The sequence below is a fragment of the Amia ocellicauda genome, chromosome 4, assembly GCF_036373705.1.
Source record: "Amia ocellicauda isolate fAmiCal2 chromosome 4, fAmiCal2.hap1, whole genome shotgun sequence".
Classification (NCBI taxonomy): Eukaryota; Metazoa; Chordata; class Actinopteri; order Amiiformes; family Amiidae; genus Amia; species Amia ocellicauda.
This window is the reverse complement of record NC_089853.1, coordinates 25,857,957-25,885,108: the sequence shown is the minus strand read 5'-3', so window position 1 is coordinate 25,885,108 and position 27,152 is coordinate 25,857,957. Positions and strand designations below refer to the sequence as shown.

At 38.0% G+C, this 27,152-nt stretch overlaps 3 protein-coding genes across 6 annotated transcripts in view; all 3 read right to left on the bottom strand.

Moving 5' to 3' along the window:
• Positions 1-7,418, bottom strand: part of LOC136748145 (AT-rich interactive domain-containing protein 3B) — a 55,709-nt gene extending 48,291 nt beyond the window's left edge. Inside the window, exons 1-2 of one of the 3 annotated variants that reach the window (XM_066701642.1) lie at positions 7,123-7,418; positions 3,889-4,539 (exon numbers count right to left, since the gene is read on the bottom strand). In XM_066701642.1, coding sequence (XP_066557739.1) covers positions 3,889-4,539; positions 7,123-7,158 — 687 coding nt within the window. In that variant the 5' untranslated portion in view covers positions 7,159-7,418. The remainder of the gene's footprint in view (positions 1-3,888; positions 4,540-7,122) is intronic. The other 2 variants (XM_066701643.1, XM_066701644.1) reach the window with 2 other exon arrangements.
• A 5,045-nt stretch (positions 7,419-12,463) lies between these two features.
• fam219b (family with sequence similarity 219 member B) lies at positions 12,464-21,026 on the bottom strand. The gene is made up of 6 exons (XM_066701640.1): positions 20,810-21,026; positions 19,902-20,004; positions 19,292-19,382; positions 17,002-17,079; positions 16,358-16,406; positions 12,464-16,150 (listed from the first exon to the last, which is right to left on the bottom strand). Exons 1-6 carry the CDS (start codon positions 20,861-20,863, stop codon positions 15,995-15,997), a joined length of 531 nt encoding a protein of 176 aa, XP_066557737.1. The 5' UTR covers positions 20,864-21,026; the 3' UTR covers positions 12,464-15,994.
• Positions 21,027-22,469: 1,443 nt separating this feature from the next.
• On the bottom strand, positions 22,470-26,702 carry LOC136748141 (cytochrome c oxidase subunit 5A, mitochondrial). 2 transcript variants are annotated; one of them, XM_066701639.1, is made up of 5 exons: positions 26,524-26,702; positions 24,346-24,462; positions 23,837-23,958; positions 23,098-23,230; positions 22,470-22,633 (listed from the first exon to the last, which is right to left on the bottom strand). In XM_066701639.1, exons 1-4 carry the CDS (start codon positions 26,594-26,596, stop codon positions 23,117-23,119), a joined length of 426 nt encoding a protein of 141 aa, XP_066557736.1. In that variant the 5' UTR covers positions 26,597-26,702; the 3' UTR covers positions 22,470-22,633; positions 23,098-23,116. The 2 variants fall into 2 exon arrangements, with proteins under 2 accessions (XP_066557736.1, XP_066557735.1); XM_066701638.1 differs by having other exon boundaries at positions 23,102-23,230; positions 26,524-26,701.
• Positions 26,703-27,152: the final 450 nt, after the last annotated feature.

The following is a 27,152-nucleotide window of genomic DNA, read 5'->3' as shown; positions in this document are numbered from 1 at the left end:
TGAACCATCCCAAAACTTAATGTTTGAAATGCCTAAATTGTTATACAAGACACAGCTGGCAAAATGCATTGTAACCCAATTAAGTCTCTTCTCATTTATAATTTAAGAAACAAAAATAAAAAAACCAAACAAAATCACACCAACTCAAGCTTGCATAATCTAGATCGATGCAAGGCAGCTAAGGAGTTCCTCACTTCTTAGACTGGATTCACAGAGATAGGTTGCTGGGAAACAACTAAATTATGCAATAGTATTCAACAAATAGGTCCTAATGCATTAGCAACACAAGGGCTCTGAGTTTAATGATCTGGAGCAAAGTACACGTAAATCTTTAAAACTCCACATTCAGTGGAGTGGTAGGTTATAGTAAATTTTTCATGTCTGGGAAATGCAAAAACCTGGAATAAATTGTACATACTTGTACGTGTTTTGGGCAGAGCAATCCAAGCCAACTAAATACAAATTTCAGATGGAGCATTTTGCCATTGTTTAACCCTCAAGTTTAATTATTTTTCAGACATTGCTTTAAAGAAAATATTTTGGGAAAATTAGAAACAAATAAACAGCATTCCATCCGCCAACTTAACCACTCGTCGTTTAATGTAGAGGGTCACGGAGAAGTCAGGCGTTTGAGATATCTGCCTCCCAAATTAAAAAGCAGGGCTTCAGGGGCTAGTGCCTCGGTGCCATCATTAAGACACAGCCCATAGACCCACTGGACAATCAAGCTCTGCATTTTGTTGATTAAAAACCTATTAATCATCAGTGATTAGTGTGTTCGGTCTTCACGCTTGCTTGTGAGGGGGTGTGGAAAGAAACGTGCCTGTCAGACTGCTCTAAAGGGATGGTCCAGAGGTCCCTGGAGAATCAGAGGAAGGCCCCGTTTTCCGGAATAGGCCTTGTCAACATGAGGCCTAAAAACGCTAGGCCTCATTGCTGTCAGCCCTCCATGACAACATCTCGCCAAGGTTCTTTTGTTCCCGCTCTTGTTTAACAATTATTTACTCTGCTGTTTAGGGCAAGGGCGAGGTCAAAAGACATACATCAATGACAAAAACTGACCCCCCACAACCGTAGCCCTCCCTTCCCTACACACATACATACAACCACCCCCCACCTTCATTTTAGGGAGCCTGACACAAAGCATGCGACATCTGTTGCCCTTCGCCCAAACCTTCATGCTGAGAAGGCAATCAAAAGGAATTTAATAACAGCTCCCTAAAATGGTGCAATTTGAAGCCGTGGAAGAACTGAAATTAAATGCAGAATAACTGTGTAAATATATTATACACACACACCACCCTCTTTAAACCTTAACCCCCTCCTTGAGAATATTGCATAACATCTACAGTATGAGCCTCCAACAACATTTCTCAAGAGGTTTATCCAAATACAGCCCTCTCCTGCTACCATTTCAGTTTGCAGATAATACTCCACCCTCTGTCAATCTGCTCTGCGACTGAATGATACAATATTGTGGCAAACTCCACCCTTCATCTGGTGTAGCCTGCGTGATATACAGCAGCTTCATCTCTTTATACAGATGAAGATATCCAACCACCCCCTCCACCATTTCCTTGTTCTCATAGGGGTGGGGATAAAGTACTATAAATGAAAATGGAATCTGCTGTTCAAAAAGTATTCAGATTGATTTTAGATTGTCCAAGTGAAACAGATGGAATTATGTGACCCTTTTTGAATAAAGAATTAAAAATAGAAAAAAAAGTGAGTTAACATTTCAGAGCTATGGAAAGATCAAAAGGCAACACTATAGCAACATGGGAAAAAAACTAAAACATTAATAATTGCCAAATTACCCCATAAAGATTAACCTGCCTAAACAGCGGAGCAATAAATTTAAACTACCTCACATTAACATAGGTTAAATAACTCAAGAAAACTGCCAATTGGTCTGTGAAACATGAGGTTAGGGATGTTTTATTTTCTAACAGAGTGAGGTCTGAGGTTTGGCAAGAAGTCTCTCTCAAACTGTGCGGGCACGAGCTCACTGATGAACTGTCAGAAGTGCGCTACTGTACTCTCGATCGGCCACACTCCCACACAGCGCTCTGACAGCGCCGACTCCTGCTCCATCGCTTGGACACAGGCCAGCATGCTACTGGATTGCCAGAAGCTCTTTCCTGGAAGGCCGGAGAGCGAACTTTGAGAGTTGATTCTGGCAGAACGCCAGGCCACACTTCTAGGATTTTGGCTACAAAGGCACTATAGTCTCTTGAGAGTAGCAGCATGACACAAAGACGACTGACAGGACACATAGAGACAAGATTAGCCATCCCTCACAGCAGGAGCAGTTAACCCCTTCTGTGAATCAAAACATGGCTCTAGAAAAATACAGAAAAGCTTGACGTTCTGTCACTCAGGTCCACATCTGACATCAATTTGACTTTAATTCAAGCCCATGTCACTGTAATTGATGCATGTATGAATTAAAGTACAATAGCCTACATGTAAAATTAAATTGCATACATTAATTTAATAATCCTGTGGAATTCCAATTCAAAATCAACAGGCTACTTTAACGGTTTTGCTGGAAGACTCAGCGTCTGTGTGGGAGAAGTACTTGTTTCTGTGTCTAGAGTAAGAAAAGTACCTTTAACATTGTTTGCTTGTAAAACAAGGCTGAACATGTCACCACTCTCCATCCAGATAAATACCTTCTCATAATGTGACAAATAATCTAAACGAAAGTGTCTTTCAATGATTATGAAATTAATTATTTAAACCCATCTTGAGGTTTGGGCTTATTTTTTCAAATTCTGACTACCACTCCTCAGATGCAATTCAATTTGGTTGGAGTTTCTCATCAGTTTATTCAAAAAGCTGTCAACTCTTGCCTGAGGTGTCCACTTCTACACTTTGATCACAACCCTCCATGTTTAGCTGCCATTTTCCTTCCCAACATTCAGAAACCACTCTTTATTGCAAGCATACATTTTCAATGTAGCATTCACAAAACAATCCAAAACAAACAGAGCTCCTTCAAATGAGTTTAAACAAGTATTTTAAAATTATAACAGTATAACAAAATATTGGGGGCTGGAGAGAAAAACAAATATCAAGCCACTGGTGCAACACAGCTGCTGCGATGCACCACAGACCGCTCTGCAATTGTTGATTCAGCTGGAACATTACTGTAAGGCAATTCGGGATCTTTGGTTGTGATCAAAAGGCACCGTCTTAGTCAGACTCAAGCTGATGGGCAGCAAAGCATGTTTTGCACAGAGCTTAGATATTTGCAATTTGACTGATTTTGGAGGAGTTGACATGTCTTCCAATTGTCACAAGTGGCACGTTTCCATCACTGAGACTAAGCACGGCAACAGGGTTTGCCAACAGTTTTCAACAACCAAAAAAGAAAAGAAAAACAGTAGACCAATGTAAAAGCATCTGAAAGGGTACACAATGTCCCCAGGCCCCAGTTCCTTGAAGAAGTCTTATCTGACATGACCTGATGCTCCTACCCTACCGAGAGACCTGCATGGCCTTTCACCATAACTGACATGTGTGACAAAACAGCCTTGCAAAACTAGGACAGAGATATACAAGTAGCATAGAGCTTGTTATGGCTTTGAAAATAAAGAATGTCCCCCATGCCCCAGTGATGTATAGAACACATTTTTAACCAACATTATCCTTTCAACTAGATATCTGTTCCTACAAATCCCACGCTTGGAATATTGGCATAAAGTTTTGACACTTGGCTGTAGAATTGTATTTTTAGCTAAGCTTTTTTTCCTCCCTTGTGTGCATCATGACAAACAGAACCCGATGGAAAATCTTTCTTCGTGTAACACAAAGCATGTAAAAAACATTAAAACATCTTGAGTATCTTGACTATAGGAGAGCTTGTCTTAGATCATGTCTTACCTGCTTGAACTGGTCATCATAGTTCCAGTCTGCCTGGCCGTTTGCAGACGTGAAGGAGTGGGGTCCGGCCGGGGAATGGCTCTCCTCTTCAGGCTCCTGCTTGACCTTGACAACAGGGGAGGGGTTGCTTGGGGGCCCAACAGGGGGGGTGTAGGGGTCTGATGGGATACTATGGCCTTGTTGGAGGGCTAGGGTCTGCTTTCGAAGGTACTCAAGTCCCCCTCCTTCCCCCTCCTCCTCCTCGTCGTCGTCCTCCTCCTCTTCCTCGTCACTTCTGTCATCATCGCCCTCCATCATCTCCTCTTCCTCCGAGTCCCGGCCCCGGTCCTCTTCGTCTCGTTCCGAATCGATGCTGCTCTGGTCGGATGCCCTCTGCCCGCCAGCCACCATTCCAGGCAGACCCTTGCTCAGGAAGCCTTGAGGCAGCTGGTTTCCAGATGCCCGGGCTGCGGCCAAGATGGCCTGTTGTGCCGCCACCTGCTGGGCGTACATGATGTGGGCCTCGCGCAGGTGACGCTCTTTCCTCTCGCGGTTCTCCATTTCCAGCCGTGCCTGCTGCTGTCTCTGCAGCTGCTCCATTACTGCCTCCAGCTTGACACCTGCGTGGGCATGAGGGTACCCCGGGCTCAGCCCCTCCTGGGACAAACTGGCCTGGGCGCAGAGAGAGAGAGAGAGAGAAGGTTAGTGTCCGTTTTGTACAAGAGATGCAAGAAAGGGTGTCCTTTCATTTGCATGCAATGCTTAACCTGCTCTACATCTCCATCAGGATCAAAGGTCTTCAAGATGTTTAACTAAAAGCGGCTTGGTAAAACAAAGCAGGAGACGTACTAAAGACTTAGTTCAATATTTGAAATATTGTGGTAGATGGGTGAGGAGCACAGCCTCATAAATGTTATTTCATTTTTACAAAATGATTTTAGACTATTTATTTGTATGCATTTCTACATTATGTCAACCAACGAGTCTGTGCTTCAATGGTCTTTGAAAAAGAACATCCCATGAAACACCTAAAGTAAAATCAATTAAAATGAATTCTGTATTTGGACATTTCAAGATTTAAAATAAAAACCCACTGGATTTCAAGCAGGAAGGTTTAAATATGTAATAAAACATTCTATACTAAAACAGACATTTCAACATTTGGTGGAGTTTTCACAATACATTATGCATTTTTTTTGCCAACCAAGAACTACAATTTAAATATTTACTACATTTTTCCTACAATATTGATGAATGTAAATACCACCGATTAAGGCAAATACCCCTAACACAGTATGTTTCAAGAAATCTGAAACCATCTGCCGATTTCTAAAATACAGAAGTCAAGACAAATGTCAGCTGTACCAAAATGATATGACATTCACTTGCAGAACTGTAAAATGCTGAATTATTGGTATGCTAGACGTGAAATGCAAACGCTTTACTATGGATTCATAAATATATTTTGATTAAAGGTCTGGTTTGAGGATATCATGAATCACTTGAGTCATACACTTTAGGTCATTTGTGCAGTTCACATTAGACATCTTTATCACGTCAGCTGCAGAGATGTGTTTTGGGAAACAAAAAGAAAGATGCAAGTTCTGTCTGGTAAAATGACAAGTAGTATCTGGCTCTGTGGATCATTATCCCTCAATTTGAACTGATTGCGGGGACTAATAGCAATGACACCCCACTCGGGCTGGATTGCAAAACAAAAGCAGGGAATAATACTGACTGGAAATGGCATTACAGATATGGTCTAATTTAACGTGGATTCGTAGTTAACTTTTAAGGCACACATTCCCCCTCATTAGACTGTCCAAAGTGTATACAGTACAACACTGAATTTGTCCAAACTGATGCAGATTTTATTTGGATTGCAGTCCAGGCGATCCCTTCTCGGACACACATTAACAGGAGTGAGCGCAGGTCGATATCGGGGGATGTCCACTTCGCGTAATGCCGCATGCGTAATAGAGACGGATAGCAGAACTGAGCTGGTCGCTCAACTGCTTGCACACATGGACACATTTCATTGGATGGACAATCGCAAAACAGCTGTGGAAATATTGGTATTGCAAAACTAAATGTTATACATGACTGAAGTTGGGTTAGTACATGGGAAAAAGTCAATATGATCAATGCCTAACTTTGGCCTATTTATAGTTTCATTTTCCTTGTGTGTGCATAAGATGTAACAATGATATAACTATAAATACAAAATCACAAACAAGTGAAAGATTTATAAACATTTATTACAGGACAAAGAGTGTGTGTGTGTGTGTGTGTGTGTGTGTGTGTGATATGTGATAGATGCATGGTGTAAACAGATTACAAGGCATTTTAACTTACAAAACAGATGTTGCCTGTAAGGGAAGTATTTGATTGATATTAAAATGGGAGACGTGAAAGCTTTAGGTTGCTACATCCAACAGCCATGCTTTTGTTTTTGTATTAAAATGACAGATTTAATAGCATTGACGTTACTTTTCATAACCTTTTTGTTTGCCATGCCACAGATCTCTTTCTCCCGGATCAGCGATTAAGGTTGTAATAGGGCTTGTGTTACCCAGATGAAATCGCCCACAATACACCACATTCAAACCATTGTGCATTAGGGTGTCAGTTTGTGAAATATAATCTCTATACGGTTTTAAAAAGAGAGGATCATGACAACACACATGCAGCAGTAGCCTAGACACATGCTTATAGTTCCTTAAAGCTCAGTTTGCAGCATTTCACCTCTTCCAACCCCTTCATGATGAATTACGAATGATAAACTGCAGTGAAAGACGCATGCACAGTTGGATTAAAAAAGAAAAAGCATCGAAATAAGTCGGCAGCTCGCACATGCAACAATGAATCGCATGATAAGTTGGAGATACATTAATGAATCCATTGTGACCATTGGTGCCGTTTGCATGTAGGCATTTGGGATTGTATCCTTAACTGTTGCTCTGGCTGCTGTTTGTTGTTGAAACCACGTTCAGTGAAAGACACGTCTATGTGGCGGTTTGCTCTTAAACGCAGTCTGGGTTCAGTTTTACATGATATGGGTACGTTGGAAGTCCCCCCAAAAAGTTGCACATTATTACAAGTTCAAATGGGTAAAAGTAGCGCTTGCAATTGAAGGAAACAAGCACGATTTGAATCATATTATATACAGAGAGAGTTGACCGTTTCCGTCCTACAGTGGGAACAGACCCAAGCCGATGCCATTTCTCCCAGTCCAAGCTGATGGGCGAAACTCACCATTTGAGCCTTGCTGCTGCCGGAGTTGTCCACCATCCCTCCCAAGCTTTCCTCTTTCTGGAGCAAATTCAAACACCAACCCGCCGGGATGCCGCAGTCCGCCTCTCGACCCGCCGCTTCTCACGCCGTATCTCAAGCGGAATCGGTTATTTTGTAACTAATTCCCGGATCCGCGTCCTCATCCCTCGCTTCTCTCACTCTCTCGTCTTTTTTTCTTTTCTTTTTTTTTTTTGGCCGAATTAAACCCCCAGTGAAGGCCCGCCCTGTCAGCAACAAGTTCCTGCTCCGGCGCCAGAAACACAGCCCAGTAATTACGGCACGTATGCAAAACACATGTAAATGCACGCAGTGAGGATTAAAGCGCCCCTTGGTGGCCACGCCCACCCGCCGCTTCGGTTTTGTAATTAAACTGAACAGATTAGTATTTAGTTTAGTTGAACTGTCCTAGAAAACAAGAACTAGGCTATTATTAATCATATTACTTTAAATAGCCTAATAATAATAACCGAGTTCACAAATATGCACACACAAAACGTGTTCTTGTTTGTTTAAAACGACCCCTCATTATTTAATTCGGATAGAACATTTGAACATAATGAAATACAGTATTTGTAACAGTAATTCATACCGATCAATAGCCTATATACACATGTATATACATTTATCCCCATAGAACACATGTAACTATGAAATAAATCGTAGTATCAGAATATTGATAGATTGGAAATGAAATGTTGAGTTATTTAGTTATGATTTGCCTCACTTCGTTTATTATAAATAATGCATGATTACTTTGTATTTAATTTATTGCAGAAATCGGAGAAATGTGCATACCTAGGCGATGTAGTACAATCCCTAATGCCACCACCCCACCTCCTCTCCAAAAAAGGTACACTGACATCTGCTAACTGCTACTGCTGATTAATAATAATAATAATAATAATAATAATAATAATAATAATAATAATTAGGTTAATATAATAATTACTATACTTAATTTAAAATATCTTCTAATATGATCAATCAGACTTACCTAAGCTTTATTATAATAGCAATATCATATTTATCAGTGCCAATTATTCTACTCATATTAGCATTTAAAATGGTCAACAATTGATCTTTCGGTCTTCACTGTCATCAGAAGGTAGTCAGCTTGTGTATGTTAATGCGCGAAGCATGTTTCTTCAAATATCTCTCTACATTGTGTTAGTGTTTGTGTGTGTGTGTGTGTGTGTGTGTTTTGTGTGCAAATATGTCAAAGGGAAACATTGGCGACTGGTCCTGTTGATTTTGCCCAATCTCAATATTTAGCAGACTGCCTTCTGTGAAACTATTAAAGGGCTCGCTTACGGTACATTTAATTGTAAAATGTTTGAATGCACTGTTAAGTATTGCAAAATCCCACTTTACTGAGCATCTGTCCTTCTACACAAACTGCACAAGAATGTTACACATAAGTATTAAGTGGGAAACAAAAACATCACAAATATGTAAGTCAATTAAAAAGATGTATCACCCAGTTAATTACGATTGGACCAAATTATTAGTATGATGATTATTATTGTAGGGGTGAAATAATCATGATATATTAATAAACTTAAAAATACAGTTATATTATTAATCTCATTGTATCAACACTATAATGGATTAACAATAGGGTGATAAAACAACATGTCTAAACAGGCTTATTCCATTTATTAGTCTTTGTGAGTTTATGATGGTCTTATCCACAGAATTATAAAATAAGTAGTGCATAGATTACAGTAACAATATTATGCTGTCAAACATGGTAGTAAATGTGCCCATACATATGTAATACAGTTGTGCCAGCCAAAGCACAAGTCATTTACAGATGAATAAATGTGATGTATTCTTGTGAGTGTTTTTTCACAGGCATTAGCATTTTTTTGTAACATTTATACTGTTGCCTTTCAAGCAGTCATTTCATTCAGAAGGACTGCAATAGTTTCAGGAATTTAAAGCTAGTAGGAAAACACTTAAATGAATTACCATCAAAACAATGTTGGGTAATGTCTTATGAGTCAGTTATAAAGAATCATTCTTCACATACCCCAGAAATGATTAACATCGACATTTTTTCCACCAGCTTTGTGAATACAATTTCATTGAATAGATTTGCATACATTACAAAATATCTGTAGAGAAAACCCTGAAACATTTGAAACGAATGTCAGTATAAGGTAGTGAAAAATCCAGCCATTTACCCGGATATCATATATTTAAAAATCTTTTATATACTAAAAGGAGACAATTGTACTTAGTGTGAAACAGGATATATAAAAGCAAAACATCTATATACATATAAGTAAGAGTTTTGTAATGAGGTGGAGAGAAACTGTCAACCATAGCGCACTGGAGACTTGGAGATGTTTGAGGAAATCTAGGGCATGGGTTTCCTGTCAGCAGAGGGTGACCTGTATTGGGTCCCCATAGTGATGATGAGAAACTATGAGGTGACAATTACAGATCTCAGCCCCACTGACAATATCCAGAAAGCTGCTGACAACACCATGTTTATTTCTGATGTTTGGGAAAAACAAATTATGAAAAAGAAACTAGAAAATATTCAGCAAACTGAACACATGACAGTTCCTCAAATCTGTCCCCTAGTGGGCATTTGATGAATAGGTTTTTTTAGTAGGCAGTTTTCACAAGACAAATTACATTTCTTTAATTGTTTCATTTATTAACATTCTGTTACTTGTGCTGAATTTGACATTTACATACAATGCATATCCATGGAGTGTGGATGGGTCCTACTGCTTTCCCGATTGGGGAAAAGGAAAAGCACCAACAACCTGACCGCATTTTAGTGCAACATGGTGGATATAGTCAATTATGATGAGTATTTGTAGACCTTCAACGCATACGTTGCAAATGTATTAATGAATGCTGTATAATAATGTTAACTGATTCAGTACATATTGTATCCATGTGTAATATAAAGAATGGGATAACTTGTATGTCAGGCATTTTAGCGTTTACATAATTTATAAAATACTCAAGGACAACCACAATATATGTAAAATATATTTATACTTTTAATGGTGGCGATGTACATAATACAGCAATGTGTTCAATCAGTTGTTTTTCATTTTCACAATTACCATTCACTTTTGAAATGCAGTTAGTGAATCCAATAAATTAGTTTATTTTAGGATTTAATTGGGAAATTCATAAACATTTCACAATCTAAAGCCTCATATTAAAATGCTCCCAATAGTCTGCCCATCCAAAACAACCCCCTGATGTGTCCAGTTAATTTTAAAGTAAATCAGTCAATCAACCGATCAATTAAATCAATACTAACTTCTGCCATTTCTTTCCCTCTCTTCTAAATAAAGGAGAAAGGAGAGGACACATTGATTTTCCTCTTGGAACCTCGTCATCAAAATACATTTATTGCGTCTCAGTAGATTTCTTGTTTGGTGCGATTCCTTGAGTTTCTTTGTTTCCGTGAATTGAAGAAAAACATATCTACACACTCAAAATATACAAAATGTGGACAGTGAACTGAACAGTGGGGCCTCCACAGCGGAGCAGTTCAGACCCAATGAAAGGCCAGCGTGCGCTATCTCACATAGTGGTGCAACTGCTCTCTGCACAGACAATAGAGCCGAGTTTCCACCGCTATCTTTTGAAGCTTTCATGCTTATATAAACACCTACACACACAAAAGTCATTACAAAATCTGGAAAGCTACAGGGCACAAATACCTGTATTGTTTCTGAACCGCGTGGGTGTTGGTCCTTTTGTCTATGGCGAATTCTGAACATGTCAAAAGAAGGTCATTTACACTTAACTCACAGAATGTAGAGTCACATCTAACCCAGCCTATCACCTGGTTTACTTATTTTTGCCATAAGATATCACTAATCGTGTGGTAAAAGGTTGGTGGCAGCCTTGAATTACCAGTGTATTCATCTTATGCTCACATTTTTATATGTGAATTCTGGACAGAAAGTCATGATCCAAGATGAGAGTTACATTTCTTTGACTGCTGATCAAGATGAGGATAATGTAACACATTGAGACCAGTAGAAAGAGGCATCCAGGGAAGAATAATCAGGAGACTAATTAAAAAAACATCCTAAACAACACATGACAACTTTGTAACATTCTTTGTTTTTCTTGTTTTCTCATTTGTATTAGATTTTTGAATGTCTGAATGGAATGGCATGCTGCAATCAATCAATTTTGGAGAACACTGTCGGCAGGGTCGACTATGTTTGTAAGATGAGGCCCATTATTCTTCATTTATTATTTGCTCTAGACCAGCTAAAGCCATTACTGTAATGAGGTCTGTGGCATACCTGTTGAAGGCAAAATTAAAAATCCTTGGCATACCTTAAGCAAACAATGTGATTTCAATATTTAGCTACACTAATTATCTTATGAAACATTTGGAAGTGTTGTTTCACAGAGATCTTTGTCTCAGTGTGGAAACACCCGGCCTTTGCTATGGACTCCTCTTCCTTTCCTTTAGGTTTCACAACTCTACATGCAATGAAGGTATACTACTATGTGCAGATGGAAACAGAAGAGCGGTATTTAAATGCCAGAATTGTTTTAGTGCACGATAACTGGAAAACAGAAACAAAGAAGCAGAGGTATCCCATAAATTAATGGGAAATTAAATCACAAGGCCTTGCATTTAAAAGACATACAAAAAAAAAAAAAAAAAAAAGTACAAAACAAATTTAAATTCAATTGTGTAGGCGGCTGTCATTTTGAACAGAATGAGAACATATTGCACAATATATTTAAACAAAACTGCATAAGGAAACAAACTCCATTATGAAAGATGTGCAAAGACCAGTTTGGAAATTTCTAAATTCTAAGATTTTCCCGCTTAGGTCTGGTCTGTTTGTCGAAAGTGTAGAGGAAATGTCATCAGTGAGTGACTCTCAATTTAACCAACAACCTGTCCCTTCTCACATTTCACACTGCATCAGTCTGTCATCTGATCTGCAGGGCAAGTAACATGGCCTCCCTCCTGCCTGTACATTTTGTACAGTCCATGTCCCAGAGCATTCTGGGATAGAGCTGGTGGTCTCAATGTTTAGTTTTAAGATTCTATAATCTAGTTTAACATGCAGATGGATCACATGATCACATAGTCCGTCCTTGAGCAGTTTAACAAAAGCGGGATATTTATTCATTTCTTTGGGGAATATCGATATTTGTTTTGTAGTAATATTATTATTTATATATATATATATATATATATATAAATATTATGCTCAGCCCTTTAGACCAAATACAGGATTTAAAAACAACAGGAAAGGTTGTCAAAAACAACAACCAATAAAGAGCAAAGTATGTTAAATGTATTTATTTATAAACAGCAACACATCAATTAAATACAAATATTAGCTTTCATTAATAGAACTATAAAGTATATGACATTATTGCATTCAGCACTCATTTACTTGTAAGAGCATTAATTAGCAAAGTGTTTAAAGAAAGGATTGTCAGGTCAGTTGCATAGTACAGATATGTGCAGTGACAGCAACTGCACACTGCACTGTGGGATAAACACTATCTATATAGAACACACTCACACATATAGAATACATACACAGACACGTGTTTGTAGTTCAAAACACAAATGTGCACATAAAAAAATCTAAACGGACACAAAGCTTGCATTCAAGATGCGGCACAAAGCACCCAAAACATTCTTCAGTCACAGAAGGAAACACAGTCGCCATGAAAAAGAAAGAATAATAACAAAACAAACAGAAGAAATACAATGAAGTTCCATGGCAATCGAATTTGTTTTATAAGATGTCATCAGATATTCAATACTACCAGTGTAACCATATTAGACATCTGTGAATGAGATGTTTATCAGTGGGATGCCTTAGAGGAAGCACATTTCAGTTATTGAATATTAAATCTAGCCGTTATATAAAAAGGCACACTCCTATGTACACCTGTCACTTTCCAGACATTGAGCGAAAAAAAAAAAAAAAAAGACTGTCCTATTATATAATAAAAGCATGTGAGAAATTACATCTTTACAACAGAAATGCCTACATCTCCAATACATCTGGTTCATTCTACTGGTGTCTCCAAATTCAGAGTACTCAACATTGTCTGTGTACTCTCATTGTAAATGAAAAACTTACAATCTGGGTCCCTCTACAGGCCACTCTCAGAGCTGCAGAGGGTCAGAACCACAAACAACATGTAAAAGAGTTTGGTTCCTCTTCAAAATAATTTAATTACAGATTTTCTTTTGAAAAGAGAAGATCAACCGATTTCTGAAGACAATCCCAAGCGCAATAACTTTCATGCATTTGCTGATTACAACAGCTTGGACAACAGAGTCACTGTGTGTTCCCTGTGCTTTTCACATGGAAAGAGTAACAGAACTCCCAACATTGAAAAGTGCTTTAACTTTAATATTTCAAAATGGTGCATTGTGTATACATAATATTGTTAGAATAACGAACCCGGGCGGGGCCTTCTACTGTAGCCATTTTGAAAACATGACCTTTTCAAACTTCATACATGCGTCAAAACAGACTTTTTACTAAATTACTTTATTTCTGTAGTAACCCACGTAAACACAGAGTATCCCAGTGTTGTCACTTGGATTATCACACCTCTATGCTTTATTAGCAGCTTCATAGGTTATCTATAACGGTTGTAAAAATGAAACGTCCAACATCTGTGATAGACTCAATGTTCCAATTGCGCTCATTAGGGACATGCATGCCGAGAATGAAAATAGAGTTTAGACTAAACTGAAAATAAGCTTTATACTTAAGTATAAACATCAAAAAATATGAATGGACACGGGGGGAGAATCTGCAACGAACAAATAAAAAATACAACGCAATCACTGAACTAGAGAGAAATGTAAAATTCATGTTTAACAGATTAACCTTTGTGTAAAAACATACATTTACTTCTGATGAGCAGTTTCAGTTTAATAAAAAGAGCAATTTGCTAGGAATGGGAAATTTGTAGTATTTGTAAAAGGCACTCTAAAGTTGTAGTATTCCTTGTTGCTGGTGCCAACCATCACTGATATGCAATTGAGAAAGACATAGTGCCTGTAACTGCATTGTGTGACTGTGTGCTGCATTATACGTGTTGTGCTATACAGGACAGCAGGCAAATGTTTTAACTATGTGCACAAAAGATACCAGTCATTTCTAGGAAGAAATACTATTAATTTTAAAATCGATTTATTTTGCCAGCATTCTTTTTCTTATTAGATTTCATAGTGCAGACTTGTATCTTTAGGGTCACCTTTAAAAACAGGATTTTTTTTAAAAAATTTTGAGCTACAAACTTTATGGATATTTATCAAATTATTAAAAAAATATTAGTTCCTGAAGTTTTAAGCATAAGAAAATTAGTTTTTTGAGTGCCTTCATAAAAAAAAAAAGTTACAGCGTTTGCTTCCAGGAACATATCATTATTTGCTTTTTATAGATAAATAAATTCACTTAATACTAAAAGAAAATTAAAGTTTGGTGATAATTCACTTTAGATATATTATATACTTAGTAGTGCTTCTGTGGACAATACTGAATAACCAATCTCTCTTGACTTTTCTTATAAATATTTCCATAAGGTTTCTCAGTACTAAAAATACTTTACCAAAATTAAATGTTTCAGACTCATTTGTTTTTTGTGGGGATATGCCCACATAATGTACATTTGGTTTCTTACAACAAAATGCACATCACTATAGAGAACTAGTTTGAGCCTGAATATAAAGAATGATTACAAGTGCAGGATAAAACAAATACTACTATTTCAAGGGAAATACCATTTGTCATGAAGTAAAGTAACACACCGCTCTTTGGTTTTCATACAAAGAATAACAAAGAACCTGAGGGACTTGCTTAGAGGTCCTCCCATCTTTTCTGTAAATCAGTTTTATGCAAATTAGTACTTGTATTCATACATTAGTGTTGGTTTCTTTCATTTTTTTTAAACAGATACTTGCAGTAAAGGTGTCATGCAATTTTGCAAGTGAATAAGATGGTAATTCCAAAGGAACTATATTTATGTTCGTAAACTGGTACTCATAAGATTAATTTCTGATAGTTTGTTCTTTTTATAAATGTAACTAATTCCATAAAGATTGACAAAAGTGGGATATTAACTGATGGGTTGCATTCTCCAAATGCAATATAATGTATGGAGCTGAATATCTATCCCCTAGAGAAAAAATTCAGTGCAGTTTAGCAAAATTCAGATTTTGCAACAATTGTTCTCAAACACCTTCAGCATCAACTGTGCATCAATTTTCTAGATCCTATAATCCCAGCGTCACTGTGGGATTAATTAAAAGTCTTATAAAGGCAATATTGCCTGAAATAATAACCACATAAAATGCTATAGAGGTGTGACCTGTTTAAATAAAACTTTACTATAAAGATTAAATCTCATATATATTTTTTTCCTCCACAAGGCATCTATATTTAACTATGAGTCCCATGTAAATTTGGGAGTCAAAATAGCAACTTTCTGATACCTTATAAATTCAGTAACATAAGTGATGATGGTAATTTAAATAGCAAATTGACTTACTTTTAGATTACGCTGTGAACATTTCTGACAATTTCTAGTTCACCCTTCAGTAACTGTTCAAAGTTCAAAAGCTGGAGAGACGTTTAGTAGAAGCTTCCAGTTATGGGCAGAAATCAAGCAAGACGAGGATCAGTTACAATACCAGACCACAGAGTGCCACCACATCTACGTACAGTGAAGGTGTCAAGAGGCAGAGCAGTGACCCACGAGAGACCTCTCCGCCTACACTGACCTTACCACCCATTCTCAAGACTGAAGCACCCCCTGCTCGGGCCACACTGTGTGCCCTGTGTTACTGGACGCAGCAGGAAGGGATCTCTGCACAGCAGCAGGCAAAGGAAGAGGAACCCATGGCTTTAGGAGGGATGAGATCCAGGTCCTCATCATCAGGGATCTCATCCAGTCGGTAGCCATCCTGCAGCAGCTGCCTGTTCAGATCCTGGTTAACCTGCAGGGATACACACAGAGCTGTAGGTGAGCATGGAGGAAGGGCAAGAACTGTTTGAATATGCATAAAGAAATTAAATTAAGTCTATTATGAGCACTAAAACAATCATATACAGGTACCAACCTTGGGGTAAGTATCTTATGGGCACAGTACAGTTGTGTATAGTGTCAAGGCATGAATAGACTTTCAGAGCAGCACTTTACCTACCTCTGCTGAGGAGTATCCTGAGGAATACTGGGATTCCAGCTCAGCATCACTGGGAAGAAAACATCACACGGTCAGAACGGACATACAAAGACGATATAAAGTCAACTGCTGGACTCCTGAAAAAGGTGGTCAGATACTCCTGGATGCTTAAAGAATGAAATGTCTTAGACTTCCATCTGGATTACAACGCACATTAGTTCACTGCTTGTTTTTCAGGACCTCTTCCTCGAATTCGTTGAATCCACATACACGCCTTATTGATTCACACCCTACTTTTAGTGCCAGACTGTGAGAAAAACCACACTAGGCTGTACTTAATATATGCACAGACACTTGGCAATATCATTGTGGAAGGAAATGGGGTAAAGACCAGGAAGACAGACTGTAAAAGTAAATAAGAGCACCTTGACCTCCTCCTGACCTCTCAGCCTGATAGAAACCATTCAGCATTACATTGCATTGCTTATAACTTGTGAATTGTTCACTTGAACGGCTTTAGAGTACAATTCAGCTAAGAGAAGAGATCCTTATGTCAAAACAGGGATAGTCAAGTGAACGTGAAATCTCATTGAAAGACACCATAATGCGGTCAGAGAAGCAGCTGGTACATTATAAAAGGTGGCACAATAAAACTCTTATCTTACCTATCTGAATCCAGTGATACAAGAGTGTCTTCAGAACTCTGACTCAAAGCAGCATAGCCCTTATTAAACTTCACACTCCTGTGAGGAGGAAACACAAGATACTTGAATATTAGCTGATTATATATAAACACACCCAACGAGATGGATGGTTTAATGAATATTATTTTGAGAATTAAGTTCCTTCATTCATAAACACTGCGTGAAAGTGCTGAGAAAATATTGGGGCATCTGATGAGTTTGTGGGTAATTTTGGCATTAATAACCAGAGAGTAGGTTCTCACCATTAGCAAGTGGAAACAGCAGAGCATTTATGTGATGAGATTTCAATCAAGAAAAACTGATATAAAATGTTTAAACTTTTCAAAACAGAACATAATAGAAAATAAAAACATTCTTGAATTTGAAAAACATACTCCTGCCCTGAAGTGAATGCGAAACCAGAGCAAATAAACAATGCATTTTTATAGTTATACCTGGTGCAGCATTATATAACTAATCTTTCCTGAGGTTTATATGCAAATTTCACCACAATGAAACTGTGCCAGATCTGCAAGGCTTTTTGATTGCAAGCTAAATTGCTTATTGAAGAAATTGATTTTATTTTTCAGGGCTGTAATTGGGTCCCATTGTACAGCAACTCAATTAAATTATGATTTGAACAAATTCTACCAATATAGAGGAGGGAGCTGATTATGGTGGTGGTTTGCAAGTTGCTGTGGGAAGAGCTGTTATATGAATGAAACTGGAATACACTCCATAGACAGGACACCAGATTGGGCTCCTGCTCCTCTAACTGAAGAAAAAGCGATGTGGTGGGTGACATACTCAGTATGACTTTATACCTTTAATTATTGAGGCAAAAAGACATAGAATGGAAAACTGCACACAAGGTAAATTTCCAGGATACCATTTTTTTAAGTTGTTTTTATATGTTTTGCGAGTGAAAAAAAAAAGGCATCAGAATTCAACTGATTACATTGACTATAATCTGAAGGAGCTGCATATATATATTTTTTTTTTACTGAAATTTCAACAATGGATGGTTTAACATAAAATGATCTCTCAGTTATAAAGGCTCACTGAAGATATATCCCATCTTCTAAAAGAGGTTATTTTAAATAGAAAGGGGGCATTCAACTGATGAAAAGCACAAAGCATAATAAACATAATAAAAGCTTGGAAGCAAAATGTATCTAACAAACATTGCTTTAATTTAGGATACAGTAAAGCAGGTCAGTGTCCACTAAATCCACTGTCTATGCATCACACAATTTGAGATTAACCTTAAGATAATCACCCATTAACATTAAAACTGCCCTCCAACTAAAATGTTTGAAGTCTCACAAATACAGGGCTCAGACACACAACCTGCATTAATACATCTATAGATTTAAGATCCGAGAAAATTCTGGTCAAAATTCAACCTTAATACAGACTCAAGTTGGCTGTGCTTGAAGACTGAAAAAGAAAATATTTCCTCTGGACAACTGGCTCATTCTCTACTGACATAACCCTTCTAGAGCCAAATGAGAAACTTAAGTGTAAATTAAGACCTAAAAAAACCAACAGTGTGCTTCCAGAAAGGACCAGTTTATACAGGATTATTTTTAAAGATACAATGAAAAGATAACTAATCCATAACTAATGACAGGGACAAAAAAAAAGCCTGCATTAAAAAGGGCTTATTAAACCAACTCAATTAAAAATGCCATTACAGGCCCACATTATAAAATCAACGGCAATTTAAATTTCATACAGGTTGTAGGCTTTAAATGTGCAGGCTGCAAATGAGACTTTGCTTAGTCAATTCAGCCTTATGAATTTTAAACTCTCCCTCTATTATTACATTCTGATTAAACACTAGCCATTTCCACAACATTAAATCGGAAAAATTACACATCTTCTATTGTAGCGCAACATTTTACAAGCCTCTACATTAACAGAGTAGTTAGAAGGCACTGGAGCTTGACGATTCTTGGTGCATGTATCCCTGGAGGAAGAACGACAACAATTCAGCCACAATGTAATCTTTCCCACTGAGCCCCAGTAAAGAGAGGACAAGAAACTTAATTTTCCTTGTGCTCAAGGCCTTGAACTTCCTCCAACGTCTCTCATTACATGTGCCCATTTAGGAAGCATTGATGGGGTCTAGCTGGAAACAAGATTTAATTTGTTAACTAACCTTTTGAGCTACTGGGTTGGAAAGAAATGACCCATTGGCAAAACGTTTTCCCAAACAAGATATTGGGTTTCTTTATTCATCTGCACCATCATTCCCTGCCTCCCTTACCTCTTAGCTCCCTGTTTGGGTTGCTGTGCCACGACTCCACCCATCATTCCTTTCTTCTTCAGGGCCTTGCGTGCCATATCTCTGTGCTTTTCTGTTAACATAAACCAGAGGGTTTGTGTATGTGAGTCGAGTTTCTCTTGCTTTTGCTCAGTGTATAATTCATCAAAAAGATTAACAGTCCTATATTTCTATATGTGAACATTGCGTTAAAAAGATGTCCTGGAACAGACTAGAGATTTGAAAAGTTATTCAGTAATACCCATGTCACAGAGATTTTCTGCTGGTCACCTGTCTTATGCCAACTTCACCTTCATTTATTTTACTCAATCAATAAGTGATTTCAGGACTGATGCCAAACTCTCAACAAGGTAGTGAAGAGATCTCTAGTGGCTGCAGGATGTATAGCAATGATGGCAACATGGATTCACCTCAACAATACATACTATGACACTTCATGTATTTAAAAAAACAACATTTGAGACAGATGCTAGTTGATACTATGTAAAGGGTGGCTGCCTTTACATTTCCAGAAAGCAGTACCAGCCCTGTTTGTTAAATGTATCCATAACCACTCAACTCAAGGGAACGGGGAGACGATGCCAGCACTTACGCAGTTTGAGGTGAATGGCAGGAACTCTGGACATGATGTAAGGGCCTCTCTTTTCCACTGGCCTCAGCCCACTCTCAGCCCGCTTTGGTCTGGTACTGGGACCCTAATGGAGAGGTTAACAAAAAGGGCAGCACTTTTAAAGGCCTTCTGGTAATCAAACATTTTCATAGTCACTGGGACCTGTTTGCAAATAGTAAACTGGGCAATACAGCACTAATCTCTGTACAGTTCCACACAATAAAGAAATCTTAGCATACCTGATTGACCGGTTAAGATATTTAAAGTGATCAACAGCCTCTAGTAGGTCTACATGGTGAAAATATTTCTGGTTCCCTACATATGGGGAAAACCCTCCCCAAAAAAACAGTTTTGATGAATGATAAGATACCTCCTTAAAAAGCTCTGTGCTGGTTTAGTAACTATTGCAGCAAGGACTTTGGTGTTATTTTGCTATTGCCAGAATCCCATGATAATTACCACTGGTGGTTTTTCATAACAGTCTAAGCTTTAAACATCAAGCTTGTGAAAGATATAATCTGGACGGATCAACTCAAACAGTAGTGTGTAGTTTTTGTGTTTTGAGATGTGGAACCTTATAGTTATTAAACCAGTAGTAATCCCATCGCAAACCCAACTTTAGAAAATAGTAAAGATGTGTTATAGTATACATTCTCATACATAAACACAAATACAAAATGCATACTTGCTCATGACACAGACACAGAGCTATACATGTTATCAAAAGATACTATTTTGCAAGGATACATACAGAAAAGCCTTTGCTGATTTCGTTTAGTGAAACTCTTAGAGCTAACCCTTAAACATAAAATACTTATGTATAACTTGCATACATTAATGTAACGTTTGAAAACTTCTATATAAATGACATATAATGTTTGTTTACCCACCGGTGTTTGTGACTCGGGTATTGTAATCAGCGAGTTTTTCTCCTGTTCCTCCATTTTCCCGTCTCACTTAGTTTTTCGCTTTAAATGTTCTCTATTCTCATTGCTTCTTCTTTATCGTCATGGCGCGTAAACACGTTAAATATTTAGTGATCACTGGATTACACCCTTCAGACTGGCGAACAATTTCCTAACTCGCTTTTGGTTTGACCTGCGCACTAGTTCCGCTTCCTGGTTACAGGGGCGGGGCTTCCCGAGCGAGCCACAGCGAATTACCGTATTTTATAGCATAAATACAAAGCAAATAAAACGGGTTGCAGTTACTGAATGGAACTCGTATTATTACCTTATTACAGTCTCTTTAGCTAACTCAGATTAATATTTGTTACAAATATCGCAAATTCAAAAGTAATAGCACCACATTGGAGCGCTATATTAAGTTTATGTTGACTGAAGGTACAGTGAGACACACATATAATGAGTGTGTATCGTTTATATAATAGATATTACGGTATGTCCCAGTTCAAGAATGGGCGTGTTAACTATCTACAGCATGTTTCCTTTGGGAAGTAGAATATTGATATATAAACGATTATGTACTTTTCTTTTTATGCTTTCATATAGAGGAAAATTTATATGAATCATGTTTTATTAAAAGAGTATATTTTGACTACATTATAACCTGTACACTGCCTAACTTATGGACTTGTAGTGAATGGACGAGTTCATTAATAAAATATCATTAGACAATTTTCAGTACCCTATAAATAATTTTATAAAGAATGCAAGTGACAGAGATCAGTCCCATGCACCATATCACATAGGATCCTTTAGGTATCTTCAGCCAAAACAAAAAAGCCACACGATGTATAAATGGAGAATAGAACACGAATAAATGATAATACATGCAATACTCCCATGTCTTTGTATTGGCATTAAGAAATGAAGCCTTTTGGCCAGTACATTGTGTTAACTTTCAGACCTATTTTGCAATTCTTACAGTAACAGGTGCTCATATGAATACCATTTACTTGTCCGTGACTGATAGATCTCAATAGAAGATATTCATTCCTATTAAAAAGGCATACCCCATCTGTCTGATTCCCTTAATACAAACAAAACAATGTTCAGTGTAGGTTATCAAGCAAATAAAGATATGCCAATCGACAGGTTTAGTTTTCCCCTTTCCCCAGTAATGAAAGCTTTCCATTGCAAACCTATGAACATGTTTCCTATGCATTCTTACATATGTATTCTTAAATTGAACTATGCACCCTGCTAATTGGGTATAGATGTCTTTTTTCCCACCCCCTTTTAGTCATGTGAAGATACACTGGATTAAAACAAAGCATAAAACATGCAACTCATCAAAACATGGAATAGTAATTAAGCATTACTGGAAATCCACAGCTTGGACCCAAGTTCATGTTGCAATAGTAGAGTTCTGTTCAGTCGTACTCCTCAATGTTGTCTTTGGTTTACAGGAGATTTCGGACAGCTTTTATAGTCAAGGAAGAATATGCATCTTAAATGCTAGTACACAAATAAAAATGTGTGTGAAGGATAATACATCTCGATCCATTACTAAAAAAACAAATGTGATAACACTTAATATGGGGCATTTTAATGGAAAGCAGGAGCAGGGAGCCTCGGAAGCACACACTTCATTAAAGATATTCCTCCTTTATTAGGTCCATATTTTTTTATGCACAGCAGGACACAACAAAGGCCAATTTAAATATCACATGAACATGGGTATATACGAGTCTTGGACTTGAAGAGCAGTGAACAACTGTCACATCATTCAGCAGACCTCTGAAGAAGTACCTATAAGATAAAAAATAAAGATACTTTAATACAAATATATTCAAAAAACAGTACAGGATTTTGTAACGTTTGTGGAGGAAAACTAAAAGTTGTGTGTACATCTTAAAATATTTAATTTCACCTTTCATCAGATAACTAAAAGGGCTGTGTAAATTGACAATTTCTACAAAAATATTCAGGCTTTGTATGAACCGCAAACTATTTCAGTGTTTATAAGTAGTATATTTTCATTACATTAACAAAAATATTGTAAAGTTGAATGCCCCATTTTTAAATGGAAAAGTAGTGTATTTTACATTAAACATCTTCAGTTTAAATTCATGCATTTATAGTATTTATCCATATAAAACTCAGTAGGTCTTTCAGTCAACAAGTTTTAAACTGTTTATTTCCCAAACAGAAATTGGTAACAATCTCCTGTAGACACCCATCCACCTAGGGCCCTCATTAGTGTTAATCTGTACCTACTGAGGGGGCTGAGGTCTATGCCTTATCGATGCCCAACTCTTCCGGTGTGGAGATGCCCAGTTCTTTCAGAGTGGGCTGCAGTTCCTGAATCACGTAGGGGTAGATGTCTTTGTGAGGGCCGGCTTTATCCTGCAGAAACAATGAATATGATATTGTGCACATGAAGGTGAAATAAAACACACATACCATTCAGTTAAGTGTGCAGGTAAATTAACTCCTTTACCAAGCTTTCAGTAATTCACTTTTATCCTATTTTTTCCCCCATCTAATCAAGTCTAGGCAAGGGGGATTTGCACAATTGAAGACAAATAGCATGAAAGCTACTAGTATGCATTTAGTTCTGCATCTGCTGAAACAGTAATTGTTATTCTTATCGGAATTATTAATATTGTTAACTTAAAACAAAAAATTAAATCTCAGTTTAAGGGCATGCAAAATTAGGTATTAGGGACTTGTCAGTTACACAGAGACAAAGATCAAAGAGTGATATGCGAGAACACACATTTGGGAACAAAAGTACACAACTTTGTTCTTTACTTGCTATAACATTAATGTAAAATGTCTCTGCTGACCCAGTTTTTATATGCCAGTCATAAGGTTCAGTGGTTTACCCACCTGTTTTTCTTTTGCGTCAGTAGGTTAAATTCTAATGTGAAATATGGTGCTAGTCTATGTTTAAATTACAATTGGACAAATGGGAGACTAAAGAGTGTCCCTTCGAGATGTCAATCTTACCTTGACTGCCTCTAGGATGCGGATTGCACTGGCCAAGTCGTTTAGCCTCCGGCAAGCTCTAAGTGCTGCATCAAGGATCTTTGGTTCAGGTACAAGGTCATAACCAACCAGGGTATTCATACCTGCAAAACGGGGGAAAACAATTTACAAAAACAAAAAACAAGGGGATGGAGCCACGACCAAAACCAGATGTCTGGAAAGATGCAGATTGCTGCTATTGAACTGTACAATCTGAATAACCCAAAGTCCCAGAAGACTAGAAATCAGTCACTTAGAAACTAAAATTTGAAGCATCACATACATAATCGGCAATGAATACATTGAAAAGCACACCTGAAATATAAACGAACAATTACAATCTTTACTTCTCTTTACCAATAGCATTAAACAGTAACACCTTAAAACACCTTCCATATGGGCAATTTCATATAAATAAACATAAGTGTTTGCAATAATATTTTACAGAACAGGTCATGGCAGGAGCGTAACCAAAGTCGCCCTCCTCTTACCTTTCCTCAGCTCCCAGGCATCAATGTCGGGTTTGTTGAAATAGGTAACCCAGCGGGCATCAAACTCTTCGTCTGTCTCCTGCTTTCCATGTGAGTAAAGCCGGGATGCCAGCGGAGCTGAAATAAAGAAACACTCCTGTGAGCAATGGGATGAGATATCAGGTGCCTTTAAAAAAAAGTTTCTAATTAGTATCAGCAGTGCGGTAGTGGTTAGCGCTCTGGACTCTGAAGAGGAGGCTCGTAGGTTGACCAAGGTACTGTACCTCAACTGCTCCAATTAAAAAAACAGCTGTAAATGGGTAATAGTATGTAAAAATGGCATACTGTGACAATTCTAACAATTAACTGTAACAATTCTATGTAGCCCTGCATAAGGGTGTCAGCAAATTCATATAATCATCTTTCCACTTTATATGCAGCAAAATGTTTACACAACAACAGTTAGGGGGTCAGATATACCCCCAATTCAGAGGATAACCCACTATGACTTATTACTGGAATCATATCTGTCCATATATGTTGCCTAATGCTAGAGATATGACAATTCTTCTAAAATGTTTGGCTAACGAGGCCAGCTGGAAAGAGGCCAAACAAATATCACATGACCACATGTGACACAAAAAGGGAAGGTGATACTCAACAGAAGAATCAAATATTTCATTCTATTGTTGTTTCTCGGCTGTACAGATGAGCCAGTGTAAAATCTGTAAACTATAATCAGAAAACCACAGCAGAGTAGCACACCTGTTTAATGCTGCAGTCTCACAATGTAACTCTATTCTACAGTGTTTCTAAGTGAATAATCTTTAATCCTGTGTTGGTGCTAATTTTGCTACAATTATTGATCAAGTTTGTCCTTACTACGTCCTTACTTGATTTCCAAGGACACAAGAAACCGCAAGATGGAGAGACCATGAAGGTTAGGCTTCTATCAATGCGACTGTCTGGGATGCTCTGGGAAGACTCACTGCATCCCAACAAACTCCTAAAAACATTTCACAGCTGATGACCGCACTGAGAGAAGCAGGAAAGAATGAGCAGCATTCATCAACACCCTGACTGGCAGCATACCTTGTCCTTGTCAGGTTCATACTGTGATTTAGTTTGACCACATATCGTAGGCAGGATTGGTAGGTCAGAAATATTTTATTTATAGTAAGACCTTTTTTGAATATTAAGGAAACCCTGACATTCTTGATTTTACAGTTTTAATTACTAAACCTGTTTTAATTCTATAAAAACTACATACATTCTAGAATGTGTAAATCAGACTGATAGGCCATCAGTTGTGTTCTGCACAAAACACACAGCCCTCTTGATTGACAGGTACCCTAGTTATCCAATCAGAACACAAATGTTCCCTGAATTACACACACATTTCATTTGTGCATCAACTTCCAACATTCAGGTGCAAGGGTACTTTATAATTTTAATTAAAAAAAAAAAAAAAAAAGTCAAGGAATAACCCTATGGCTGCAAAGAATGTGAATTAATTTTAAACTGCTTCCTCGATTTGTCTTTCGTTTTCTGGTACTCGGAGAAGACAGGTAACTAGGCCCAAAGCCTGACTCCAGTGGGTCATTGCAAGGACACCTTATAACAAAAACCGGCAAAATGTTTCGAGCATGCACAGAAAATCAAATGCAACACTTCATAATTAAAATATACATGGACTGAACTGCTTTACATCTGTGATCTTAATTGATTTATATTTCCTAAGGCTGACCGCTGTGTTCTTCAACCACCCGCAGTTTACAAGCAAAGATCAACACACAATGTTCAGATCGTGAACGGGACAAACTTGACGAGAACATGGCTCTCCTAGCCCTCAAATTGCGGTATTTAACCCGAGTGAAAACGGTAAATCAGACCTCTTCCCTGCGGTATTATCGAGTATTGCAGATCAATACGATGACACAACGGGGTAGGTCCAAATAAGGGTTACAAGAGACCAGTTAAAAATTTAAAAAATGTTTGTGGCAGATGATGCATTAGTTACAAACTAGCAACACAATTAACGGTAGTAATACGTTTTAATTTTTCTCATCAAATCACGTCTTGCCTTCGATCCACATTCACCCACCAGGACTGCATGACCCCTCGGGCCCGAGTCTTGCGCTCTCTCTGCCGGTAGGTACACAAACAAATGGACTCTAGCTCCTCCTCGGCCTCTCTTACCGGTGTGCTGGGGCTGGGTCCTGGCCAGACTCCGGATACCGACGGCAGTGTATCGGACGGCGGCTCTGAACATGTTGCAGGGGAGCGAGCTAGACTGAAGCGGAAACTCAAAAGGACTCGGTACAGAAGGGCATCGAAACCACACACAAGGGAAAGACAGATTCGCTACTGCGACTGCGCACCACAGGGAACTCTGGGTTGGTATGACGTACGTCCGTGTGTGTACGTGACATGACCATAGACCCAGGAAGGAAAGCCTATCTAGTTTGACGTTAATGTGACGCTTAAGAAGAGTCTGCCATCTTGGGTGAGAATAAACCCCACTCCTGAAAGTCCAACGTTCATGCTGGTAAATGCAGCGTTTTCGTATATTTTATTAATCTTGCATAAAATGCGATATCAAATCATTGATATTCGACTATTACATCACTCTACAACCTCTGATTTATAGTTATTCATATACAACCTACACATGTGTGTCATTATGTGACAGTGTGTGTGTATGTGTATCTGTGCCTGTTGTGAAAGTATGGATTAGGTCAAGGCTAGAAAATCAACAAGTCAACATGTACTGCAGCTTCTGTTCTTGGCCTCTCCAGTTCATTACAATAAATAAATAAATAAATAAA